The 13288-nt window shown below is 41.1% G+C and overlaps 1 protein-coding gene across 10 annotated transcripts in view; it reads left to right on the forward strand.

The window, feature by feature from the left end:
• The window catches only part of DAB1 (Dab, reelin signal transducer, homolog 1 (Drosophila)), a 544445-nt gene that overhangs the window by 510729 nt on the left and 20428 nt on the right, over positions 1–13288 (forward strand). For 8 of the 10 annotated variants that reach the window (XM_014939420.1, XM_014939417.1, XM_014939419.1 and 5 more), the window contains one exon: positions 11118–11174. The exons of the other annotated variants lie outside the window; for them this stretch is intronic. In XM_014939420.1, the coding sequence (XP_014794906.1) occupies positions 11118–11174 (57 nt within the window). The remainder of the gene's footprint in view (positions 1–11117; positions 11175–13288) is intronic. 10 annotated transcript variants of the gene reach the window in all.

Genomic DNA, 13288 nt, shown 5'->3' on the forward strand with positions numbered 1-13288 from the left:
AGGGATGCATTTGCTGAAGGGCAGGTTGCACTGTTTCATATAAACTTGTGCTATAAATACCTCGAGAAATCATTCAGTTGCGTTGGTTATATGCAAAATCAGTATTTCTGAGTATTCACGTGAGCATGGGGAAAAAGAAAGAAGGTCAAGAATTTCAGTCTGCTGTAAGCATGGGGAAAATGCCTGTGTTCAAGGAAGAGAGAGAGACTCCTTTCACGTAAGGATGTGGTAAATTGCACAGCTTGGGCTCTGCACGGAGACCGAGATGCTGTGAGCATGGGGAAAAAGAAAGGAGAAGGTCAAGAATTTCAGTCTGCTGTAAGCATGGGGAAAATGCCTGTGTTCAAGGAAGAGAGAGAGACTCCTTTCACGTAAGGATGTGGTAAATTGCACAGCTTGGGCTCTGCACGGAGACCGAGATGCCGAATAAAAAAGATAAATGCTGGGGAGGGGCTGCACGGGGGCCTGAATTGTGACACTTCTGTGGTTTGCACAAACAAACAAAACTTGCCATAAATATTTCATGATAAGCCACTGGGAGGAGGGAGGCATCGTCGTGTTGCCTGGGAAATTCTAGTAAAATAACTCATGTTGCATAACTAATTAAGGTATTTGTGGACAAGGAATAGCTGTAGATTTTTCACTCCTTTCTCGTATAGTTCAGCGTTACAATTTTTCCACTGTACGTTCCCTGTGACTTTTTTATTATTCCTTCACCTTTCAAATTTACTCTGGGTATAGTCTGTAATTTAGGTCATTGCAGTATGACTGGGTGTACAGCACACTTGCAATCATGTCTGCAGACACTTTGGTATTACACTGTCCTGGAAAAGAGTATGACTGTGAGATATAGGGCGTATGGAACCTACTCTGTAATCATCAAATATATTTAATCTGTCATCTCCATGAAGCTGGTTGCAAACCTGTTGTTGGTTTTTGGTTTTTATTTTTTTTGCTATTTCATCATTAAATTTCAAGTTATTAGGGCTTTTTATACAAACAAGTTATGCACGTTACGAAGAAACAGAGAAGAAAGAAAGAAAAAGAAGAGACATGTAGCTGAGATTTTTGTTTCACCTTTTTATTAGTATGCATTAAAAAAAAAAGAAAAGCAGCAATAGCTCTTAAAATTAGCAATTTAATATTCCACTGCCCATCTGATTTATTGCTCACCCTTCCACATCTGAGACTCTCTGTCATTGAGACACTTGCCATAATTTTTTGTTCAATTTATAGCTGTCATTATTCTATAAACCTCTAAAATTCATTCTGAGGGCAAATAATCTAGCTCATCTACCTGGTTTAAACATATAAGGACACTTTCTTTATTAGGAGATCTTGCTTTCATTAATTTCATAATGGATGAATAAAGTGAGAAACTTTTTGTAGCTCCTAATGGGTTTCAAGCACCGTGAATTCTCTTTCCCGACAATAAATACAACGTTTAATAAAAACTTAGCAAGTTTTGCTTAAGTTCAAACTGAATTGCTCCTGTTCCCTGGACAGAGATCGATTTTCCAGCTTGAGATTATTTTCTTCTGGTGCATTCTCAGGCAAGTTATCTCTAGTCTCTGCACATCAAAGTGAGGGATACTGAAGTAGTAATGCAGGTGCCCCCTACCCTTCTCTCTCTGTAGCCAGTGGAGAGAAAATACTGCTTCCTAGGAAGGTTCTTCCTGTCTGTGAGGTGTCCCATGCGGATAGAAACAAATATATGTCTGGACATTATTCTTTCATGGCTGCAGAAGTTTAAATGACTTGCAGGTATGATAACTTTTAAATAGTTAGGCCTAGGTGGGATGAGGTCTACCACAGTGTGACAGCTAAAAACCAGAATCCGTTTTCCAAAGGTCAATTGGAAACTGGGAAGTGTAATTCATACTGGTTTCCGATAAGACATAGCTTCTTAAGAAACAAACATTTGCCATGTTTGGCAAATAATGCTTTCTCTGTGCCTGTGGGATCACACTGGAGCTGAAGGTATGAAGCATCTTCCTGATAGTGCCATGAGGCAGAAGTATTCAACATTGTGTAGGTATAGAGATAGCTGATGTACATATGCAATGCCCTGCCAGTTACGTGAGGCCATTTGTCAGAAGGTGTCTAAATGGGACTCCTCATGATCTCTGATATCAAGTAATGTAAATACGGTGCAAATGAGGCAGAAAGGGATGAGTCTCGGATCTCAGAATTCGAACGTACCCACTGAACTCAATTATGAGCAGTGGCTGGTTGCCAAGTCACTTCTCTGACATCGGGATGAAAAGATTGCTCACCCAATATCATTCCTGTGTTTCCCCATCTCTTTGCTGCATCCCTTCCCAGCAAATCCTACTCTCCTGTAGATTTCCTCTCCAAACACACACTTTCCATGCTATCCAGTATCACTGAATTTCACTGAATTTCACTGAATTTCACTGAATTTCTAGAGTTGGAAGGGACCATAGAGATCATCTAGTCCAACTCCCCTGCTGAAGCAGGATTGCCCAGAGCTAGAGCATGTTACTCAGGACTGCATCCAGGCGGGTTTTGAAAATCTCCAAGGAAGGGGACTCCACAACCTCCCTGGGCAGCCTGTTCCAGGGCTCTGTCACCCTCACCGTGAAGAAGTTTCTCCTCATATTTGAGTGGAACCTCTTATGTTCCAACTTGTGCCCGTTGCCCCTCGTCCTCTCACTGGGAACCACTGAAAAGAGTCTGGCTCCCTCCTCCTTCAACCCTCCCTTGAGATACTTGTAGGCGTTGTGTCTCTTTCTTCCTCTGTATCAACTCACGCTTCTTGTATTCCTTCCCATTTTCTCCCTGGTCTTTCCTTAGACCAGTTCTCCTATTCTCCATTTGCTGAGAATAGGCATCAAGCCAGACAAAGCAAGCAAGCTTACCCCAAAGAGCTTGTGCTAAGTGGTACATGCTCCACTTAGAAATTGTAGTTCCGTATGTGAAATTAACTGTTCTAAAAAAGCGAAATGTTTAATGAGCTCTTTTTGTCATAATTTCTAATCGTCTCCCCATTATACATCCACATCAAGTTCTACCTGTCACGGTGTTTTTAGTAATAAGAGTCAGACTGTAAATACCCTTCATGGAGACTGTCAGTCACATCACAATAAAACCTCTTCTCATCAAAATGTCTAAACTATCAGCTTACAGTTTTATGAAGGCTTTCAGACAACTCATCTGACTGCTGTTTAAAGATTCAGGGCGTTATATCTGATGCCTTACAGTGCAGGCACTCACCTTCTCCCTGGTCTTTCCTTAGACCAGTTCTCCTATTCTCCATTTGCTGAGAATAGGCATCAAGCCAGACAAAGCAAGCAAGCGTACCCCAAAGAGCTTGTGTTAAGTGGTACACGCTCCACTTAGAAATTGTAGTTCAGTATGTGAAATTAACTGTTCTAAAAAAGCAAAATGTTTAATGAGCTCTTTTTGTCACAATTTCTCATCGTCTCCCCATTATACATCCACATCAAGTTCTACCTGTCACGGTGTTTTTAGTAATAAGAGTCAGACTGTAAATACCCTTCATGGAGACTGTCAGTCACATCACAATAAAACCTCTTCTCATCAAAATGTCTAAACTATCAGCTTACAGTTTTATGAAGGCTTTCAGACAACTCATCTGACTGCTGTTTAAAGATTCAGGGCGTTATATCTGATGCCTTACAGTGCAGGCACTCACCTGGCTAGTACCAACGAGGTGGAAAACATTAACAAACCAGGGTGGAATGGACAGGGAGGAATTTGGCTGCCTTGGGGGCAAGGCATGGGAGGAGCAGATGAAGCTGGGCTGGACCAAGAAGCCATAAGGGCTGCCTGACCCTTCTGCCCAAACTAGGAAACTGCCTTTGGGGAAGCTCAGTTTTCATTCTGGCAGGGATTTTTTTGCAGGTCTGATCTGTTCAGGTCTCGTGTCAGAAGAATTGTGCCTGGGGACATCTGGAAGGCCAAGGGCAGCCCTGGGCTCCATCAGCTCACGTGGAAAGTCAGTCCCTGGAGAAATGTCCAGGACATGAAAATGTCTGGCAATCAAGTAGTTCAGAGCCGCTTTCCAAATAAGCCTCACCATCCTCACCAAAGCGAATTCTTTCTATGACACTTGCTCTGGAGAAGAGCTTCGTAACTCTGGCTTTTCCCTAAGTTTGTGTTGGTGGCTTTACAGAAACAACCGGTGACATTGACTCCAGCCTCCACAATCAGGCTTTCAGGATGAAATTTTCAAAGATGAGAAGAAAGAACATGCACAGACCCGGTCTCTGACCACTTGCCATCCATTTTTATTTTCCTTTGCTGTAAGAGACACCTGTGTTCAAATGCCCTGACTTAGACACACTCAGTTAAACCCCGTGTATGAGGTTTAACATTGTGGTGTGGGATGTGCATTTTTAGCAGGCACAGCTACTTGTTGCAAAGTTTGAAAATATATTAGTTTGTTATGATGACGTCATGTGGCATGAGTTTCTTTGATGTTTTAGTGGGCTGTTGCTATTTTTTTTACATAGAAGTGAATATACATACCAGTATCTGCAGTGTAGACATTGGACTAACTTTTCTGAAAAGATCTTGGGCAGCCCTAGAAGCACCTCTGCACCATGGGCACATCTTCTCAGCTTGTCTTTTGATTTAATACCAATGTTGACTCTGATGTTGATGCTGGCTTATAATGGAGACAATTAGGACCATACCAAAGGTAACATCTGAGCCCTGAAGGTGAGATGTTGTTGTCACAGACATGTCTTCAAGAGCAAAACTATTGCTGTAGCAGGAGGCCCTTATTTTAACAGCCTCTCCACACATCAGTGTTTGTTTCTGTCTGCTGTGTGGGTACCATCTCCCTTGCAACCTCCATGCCCTGCCTTGTGTTATCCTCTGGGTAATCGTGGCGAGTGCTGCTGGGTGATCACCAGCGATGTCAGGAAGCACCTCTGCACCACGGGCACCTCCTCTCAGCTTGTCTTTTGATTTAATACCAGTGGTATTAATACCATCTCCCTTGCAGCCTCCATGCCCTGCCTTGTATTATCCTCTGGGTAATCGTGGTGAGTGCTGCTGGGTGATCACCAGCGATGTCACTCACATGGCACTGTCATGTCTTAAGATACTTCTATCTGTGGGGGTTTTCCTCCTTCCTTTGGGGTTAGAGGGTCCCACAATCCATCAGGTCTGGCTGATGCAGGAGAGGCAGAGCCCTTGATGCAGTTGGGTAGGTAGGTGACACATCTATTGCATTTGGACTTTGCATTAGGTATGTGTGTTACCCCTCAAGGTCTGTCATTATCTGTGATTTAGTTACTTCTACGTTGTAAAAGGTCACTGAGATTTGTCAAGGTGGTTTTTCCTTCCTTTTAGCAAAGACCCATGGGCCTCATCTTCTGCTGTTTTATACTTTCTGTTTATATCTGTGCGAAATGCAAGTAGAAACTGAATAAAAGCCTTTTACCTTCACTCAGCACTGGCACAAATGGTTGTGCAGCTGGTAGTTTGGAGTGGATCCACAGCAAAAAACACATTAACAGCTGAATTTTCACTAGCAGGCTCTGTTCAGCTTTACCTGAGGTGAGAGGGCAGGTCTGAGACTTTGCTCAAACCCCTGAGTCTCTTTTCCAAGGAGAGGACGAGTCACCCTCTGGGATGTTTCAAGATTTCAGGTTTCAAAAGTATGATGATGATGTGGTATTTAATAATGAAGGAAGAAATAACTTGTTTCTTGGCTATAGCTCCAGTCACCTATTGCTTTGAAAACCATTAGATACACCTGTATAACTGTGCCTTGTATTTTAAAATAGTAAATTTGGGGTGATTTATAATTCCCTTCCATTGTTAAGTTTATTCCCTGCCAGCATCCGGAGGTGTCTCTGATTTTGCAGTCTAGAAGTGGAGTTTTCCTCTCACGTGGAAATTTGGATTCTCATCATCATTTGTCTCTTGAACTTGCAGTTAAAGAAAGCCATCAGGTGTCTCCATGGCTGGCTGCATTGTGCCACCTGGACCGTGCCATAGTCCCCTGATATTAAAGAGCTCATCTTTCCCCATCTGAGCTTTTACCATGTCCTGTGACACTGTCCTCACTCCCATTTTCCCCAGGGAGAGCTGGTGGAGCTACACACTGGGAACAAAAGGGGCATCTTCAGCAAGAGATGCCACTGATGCCAATGGACATGTCTGCAATAGGTCTGGGTGGAAACCTGGCCGCGGCTGACGTTGAACCAGCCAGCAGCTTGTCCTTGTTCTCTGATTTTCCTACTCAGATACCCTTCCTCATGCTGAAATGAAATCTGGTGCAGGCTGGCTTTTGCCACGCAAACAGCTGAAATTTTTCGCTCTTCCCCTTTGTTCCCAGTTTTCTGTTGAATGGAAAAATATGTTTCATTTTAATATCTTTGTATCAGCCACATGCAGTAAATTGCACGTATTTGTAAATCTAAAGCCAGGCTTGTGTTTCTAGAAGACAGATGTCAGGGCCTGTTAGTGCGGAGTAAATGTAAATGACAACAGCTTTTGTAGCTTACATCAACATTTTGAAAGTCTCAGTGCTTAGTTCACCAACAGAGTGATATTTCTGGACTTGCAGCATTTCTTTTAAATACATGTGATGTGACCAGTGTATACCACACTCTCTGAACCCACCACATGGGGTCTGGAGAAGATATGGAGGAAGTGACCGTGCGGCTGGGACCTTTGCACCAGTATCCTCTGGGCTCTGGGAAGTTTAATTATCTTGGGTGTTGTGTTGCCTGGAAGCAGCACGGCTCTAAGGTGGAGTCACTCTTTTGGGCTCTTGATTTATTACAGTCTGTCAGAGAGGAGTGAAGCATTTTAAATGCCATTTCCTCTAAGAGTAAATACCTAAAGTACACAGGGAATTCAGAATTAAGTTCCCTTCAGATGAAGAGAAAATAAACAAATGAGTAAGCGCGTGTTTTGATCACATGAAGAGATCCTTAATTTAAAGGAAGCTATCAAGCAACAGTGAGGCAATTCACTCAAACACTCCTTGATAATCTATGATGTCAATTATCCTTAACCATCCCGCCTCTTTAGCTGCACAGGTTTCATTAACAACATTTTTAACCAGCACATCCAGCACTTCCCAGCGAACAAGCAAAGGGAAGTGGACAGTTGGTGAACACCACGAAGCTCAAGGCCAGCCTGTAGTTGGGTAGATCGTACCAAAGTCAGTACTTGGGTTTCTTACTTCAAATAAAAATACAGAGGAGAAGAACTACCTGAAGCAAAGTGCTTCTGACAAGTAAGATTTACCCTAGGACACTGAAAAGAGAAACTTTAAACAGAAGGGTTCCCATGTCCCATGGAATTCTGAGCACTGGATTTGAACCCTGTGTAAGTGATAGATGCCTGAATGCATGTATTTTGGATAAAAATCAATCAGTGTAGTTTTAGGGCAACCTGTGTGGCTGATGTGACCTCTAACGGCTGGGAATCACCCTAAATGTTCACAGCAGCCTTACAACTAAAAGGCTGTGCTGTGTAAATCTGGGCTGATGGCAATGTCGCTGTTGCTGTTACCTCTTTATAACTGGGAAAGGTTACGGCATTTGAGGACCCTTAGGATCCATAGGAGGCTGAAGATTGGGATGGCATTGACAATTTTTTGTTCACACACATATTCTTCATTGTATTCTCTGTAATTGGAAAGTAATTGAGCAATTCTTTGTTGAGTTATCATGCTACTTCATTAATCCAACAGTAGTTTTACAGGAAAACAATGTCTGTTTGGTTGTTTTCAGCGTGTCTCAACCTACTAGACGTGGTTTGACTGATGATTGCTTCAGTCATAATTGTGACGTGCTACTTCGTTACAGCTCTAATTGTTTTTTAGAATGAATTGTGGTTAATTAGCAAGCTGCTTGCAGCTCATGGAGCTCATAGTAATATCAACACTTGTTGTATAAGGTTATGCAAATAACTGGGGCTTTGCTTAACTAAAATAATGATTGGAACCATCAGAAAACATATTTGACATAGCCAAAATATTTACATTTTCAACTGAAACAAGAAGAAAAATCCTTAGTTTGACTAACTGTTTGACTTGTCGTTAGACTTCCAATGTAAAATACGTGTTAGAAGAAGGGAATTACAGTGCAGTTAGATGATCCTTCTTTTTCTGTGCCGGGCTGAGTGGTAGGACGCTCACCCTGAGTGCAGGAAACCAAGTTTAAATCCCTCTGCTGTCTTAAAAGATTCAAATAGCTAATACCCAGCTCAAAGGTTAATTACTAATTGCTGGTTATTTGCTATATTTAGTACCCTTCATACTCTTTTTTACTTGCTGAGCTCTGTATCAGAGTACAAATTAATTACTGTGTATTTTTTTCATGCTTTTTAAGCACCATCTCGGCTTCATTCTCTGAGATCTCAGCATTTTGTAAGACACTACTTTAATTATCTCGTTTGCAAAAGTATAGCGATGTTAAGCGGGTTTTCTCATGCTGTAGGTCAGTCTAAATCCCTTGCCTTTGGTAAAACCAGTAATAGAAGTTGAGTATTCGGGCTTGTTTTATGTATATACACATGAGAAAAAGAAGTAAGGTTCTTCACACTTTTATAAGTGCAAGAGGCCTGTCTTAGATTTTTTTTTTTCTTTTAAAATCTGAACTTTTGCATTGCTTAGATATTTTTCCAATTACTTGGTGATCAGAGGGAATATTGTGTTTGATTCAGGTTTGTGAATGCTGCAGTTTACTTACCTCTTACCATGGCTTCTGTACTCTTGGGTTTTCTCCAGCTCTTGGACAAAATGTTTTTCTTTAGTGAATGGCGAAAAGCATCAGGAGGAATTTCATTACTGGCTGGAGTGGTTTAAAAAGCCTGCTGCTGCTTTAAGAAGCCAGATTTACATATTTCATGTTTGAAAGATTTACAGTATGTCTCACATGCCTGTATAGAAAGATGGAGCTTTCATTATAGGTTTAATGTCACCGTGATACAAGGATTAATACTCTTTCCTCCGCCTCGGTCTGCGTGGCTGGTCGCCAGTGACTGGTGTGTTCCTGGTTGACTAAGCTGTAGGGGTGTTTCCATATTCAAGGAGCTGCATTTTTGAATAATTAAAGGAAGCTTTTACATCACTCCGGGGTGAAATCCACAGCCAGCAAACCTAGAGGAAGATCAAGGACTGGAGCATCTTTCCGGGCTTCTGGTTGTTTTCTCTCGTGGGCTGGGGATGGAGGGAGAGGACCGTTGACTTTCGTTGCGAAGGTTAAGCTCTTTGTATCACAGAGCTGAACCAGAGAAAGGCTCAAAGGGCCAAATTCTGCCCTCAGTAGCCGTGCTGCAGCCTGGGCACGGTCGCCGTTGAAGGCTGTTCCATGCTCTAATAGACAGGGGGATATTTCACCCTTAGGAAGTGTCTTCTCACCGGCGTGTGACGCAGAACACGGGCTGATGGAGGATGCAGCTCAAGTGCTTACATGATAATTGGGCACTTGGGGATGTGCCGTGACATGTTGGGCGAATGTTTTCTGCGAGGTCCCGCGGTAGCACAGGTGGGAATTTCTAATGGCCCGTTGAATGCTGCACACATGTTTGCTCTGTGCTGAGACAGGGTTATTTCTCAGCTGGTTTCACCGAGCGATCGGGGTGGCTGGGACCAGGATCCGCCTCAGAGCGACACAACCTGCATCCCTGGATGCTGGAGGATGGGGGAAAATAGGGGGTGGGTAAAGGAAGGGGCTATCAGAACAAAAAGTGATCAACTACTGGCCCAAACAGGTCCCTCCTGAAGGCATAAACCCTTCTGGTTTCATTTAAAAAATATTTTCAAGGTCTGTGGGGTTCTTTGAATAAATGGACACAGTTTTTTTTCACATTTTCCTTACCTGGGGCTGGGGGAACACATTGTCGGCTCCAAGAAGGTGCAGGACTGGGTCTTCTCCTGGTTGTGCATGGTGGTGTTTTCTTCCTTTAGCTTTGCCTTTTGCCTGTCTTTTGGTTTATTTCTTCAGGTCTGTGATAAGATGGGGGGAGAGGGGAAAGAGGGAAGCATTCTAGGCTATTTCCGGATTTTTTTAAAACTTCTTTTTTTTAACATGGCATGGGATTACCAGCTGGTATCTTGTATGAAGGTTCTTGATCATTTAAGATTTGATTTTCAATAACTTGCTGTTGTGTTTGTTTCTTGAGAAATAAAATCTCCACCACTGCAATAAATGTTATCTGAAATACAGCATTCTGAGGATACTGAAATGATAATTTGTGTTAAACATGTAGATGGATATAGATAAGAATGAATGTGTGGGCAATGTACTCCCACATACGTTTACACACAGAGAAACTATGGATTTAAATATAACGTGAATTGACTTATGTAAGTAATTTTAAAAATTCCTGTGGAAAGAAAATACTCATCTTAAAATATGTTTACATTATGTTATAGTTCTCCTAGTTAAGAGGAAGCTGTGTTTATCTGCAAATACTTGCTTGTAGAGCTTTTGCTGTTGAAAACTTAATTTTTTTTGATATGTAGATGGATATAGATATGAATGCATGTGTGGGCAGTGTACTCCCACGTAGGTTTACATATAGAGAAACTATGGATTTAAATATAACGTGAATTGACTTATGTAAGTAATTTTAAAAATTCCCATGGAAAGAAAATACTCATCTTAAAATATGTTTACATTATGTTATAGTTCTCCTAGTTAAGAGGAAGCTGTGTTTATCTGCAAATACTTGCTTTTAGAGCTTTTGCTGTTGAAAACTTAATTTTTTTTTCCCCCTGAGGATGTAAAGTCCTTTCTTTCACCAAGCCAGTGAAAAGTTCCATTAATGTAAGTGGGATCAGAGCTCACTGGGTATGCTTATTGCAGAATTAATAAATATCTGGGAAAATAAATAGTTGGGACTCAAGCAGTAAAATTGCCCTATATACCAGAAGATGAGATTTAGCACAAATAAAAAGTGTATGTTTGCCCTGCATCCCAGCAGCATTCAAACTCACTGTTTTGACTGCATGATTTCATATCTGTGCTCACTGCAAGATGGAAAGGGTTTTCATTCAATACTGAAGTCAATAATTATGGAGGTTATCATTTTCATGCTCAGGAATTCATGTCATTTTCATAAATCATTCATTTCATTTCATAAATCATGCTTTACAGCTGCAGAATGGAAACTTATTGCTGGACATTGATGAAAATCTTGTTTCAGTCACTCAGGTAAGGTTATGACACTAAAAATGTTTTAAGGAAATATAGATGAAATCATCCATAGGAATAGTGCAATTTGAAAATTTTTTGGCTTGGGATTAACTTCATTGGAACGTAGCTAATATGAAATGTGAATAATTTAAAAGAGCATAATGGGTGAAATCAGTTCTGTAGGGACAGTGAAATCACAAAAATAAAAGATAACTATTTGGTGTCCAGAATCTCATATGCGGCAAGTGGATGAAACTTATGTCTATGTCAGAGAAGATGTGTTCATTTATTCAGGCTGGGAATTGGATTGTAGAAAAAACCCAAAAACCTAGATCCAGAATCCAGATCTGAACTGTTTAGGACTTTAAAATCCCACCTCCTCCAAGTGTTGCTGTTTAAAGCTATCTCTAGTAAGTAAATGATGAAGTTATGTACCCACTAAATTTCTGTTTGCATTCTCTGACGTAATTCTCTAGCTCCTGATTCATATAAGGTTGCTATTCTGTAAGAAATAATTTCCCTGTGAATATATTCCTTTTTCTTGGGGAATATTGTGAACGAGGGTTTATTACAACCAATAGTGAACTTGACTTTCCTGTCACTCTCTCCAGCTGCCTGTTTAAAAATCCATCTGCAGAGTTTCTCTTAAGAGCTTTAGCAGAATTAGATCTGTGAAGAGTTTCCAAAGATCCATCATCTTGAAGGACCCTGAAAAACATTACTATTAATATTCCTCTTTTACAGGGGCATTGAGGCATAGACCTCTGAGAAATCCATACCATACAAATTCTGAGTTCAAAAAGTATACTCACTATCAATTTTCAGTATCAATATGAAACTTATAATATTTTTTTCCACAAAAAAATGTATAACTGTACAGGCACTTCCTCTTAGCTTGTGTAACCACGTGTGCCCTGCCCTTTCACGTCCCCTCTGGCTTGCTCTACTGGGATGGAGGCACTGAGGGAGCCTTTGCTCGTGGTCTCCAAAAGGACACAAGCGATTTCTTAGTAAGCCAGAGAGAAGAAAACAGTGAAAAACTCAGCATCCTCCAGGAAAAGGGCAGATTTAGGGGTGGTGCTGAACAAGCAATTGGGAGAGATGAGAAGAAAGTGGCTCTTTCAATGATTCAGTGTCACCTGGCATCTCTTGAGTCAGTAGTGCCTACAGGAGGCTTGAAGTGATTTCCAAACAAGTGCTGCTGTTGTCATTATTCCAACTTTTCTGGGCATTTTAACAGTGCTCGCCTGGTGTGTTTGCACACACTGCAAAAGTAAATTATGGGCTTCTTATTTTTGCAGAAGGTACTTCTAGCAGTATTGCTGGTGTGTTTGCACACACTGCAAAAGTGACTTATGGGCTTTTTATTTTTGCAGAAGGTACTTCTAGCAGTATTTTAGCAATGTACAGTAGAATCAGTGTACCCCAAAGAAAAAGTGGATTTTCTTCTTTCTCCCTTCTTCCATTTCCACGCAGATACTTAGAGGGATATATAAGCCCGTAAGATGAAAATATATTGTCACATCACTAAAGCAATGTGATCTATTTAATATATGACTTGATGTGAGGAAATGTGAAATAATTCTTCCCTAGGTACATTGTTAGACATAAAGCTGAGAATCATCCAAGCTGCTAGACAAAATTCCAGGTCTAACTGATTGTAGCATTGCTTTTGTATATGGGAATAGAGATTGGATTGCAGAAAGGTATAAAACTCTGAAATCATTGTATTTTGAATAGTAGTCTTATTGCTCAAAAGATCACTGTCATAGAAGGTTGGTGGGAAAAGAAATATCTTAGGGCAGTCTTGCTGCTTGGTTGGTTGGTTGTAAAGTCTGACCAGCCAGTGGGGTTAATGTCCAAAGCACTGACCGTTGGCTATATTTGGAGGTCAGATTATATTTTGAATAGTAGTCTTATTTCTTGAAAGATCACTATCATAGAAGGTTGGTGGGAAAAGAAATATCTTAGGGCAGTCTTGCTGCTTGGTTGGTTGGTTGTAAAGACTGACCAGCCAGTGGGGTTAATGTCCAAAGCACTTGAGCGTTGGCTACATTTGGAGGTCAAGAATTAATAAATTTCAAGCCTATATACGTGATAGAAGGCTGCAAGGTTTATGTGCCTAAGCTGGG

This window comes from Calidris pugnax, unplaced genomic scaffold (assembly GCF_001431845.1).
Source record: "Calidris pugnax isolate Ruff unplaced genomic scaffold, ASM143184v1 scaffold18, whole genome shotgun sequence".
In the NCBI taxonomy this organism is placed as follows: Eukaryota; Metazoa; Chordata; class Aves; order Charadriiformes; family Scolopacidae; genus Calidris; species Calidris pugnax.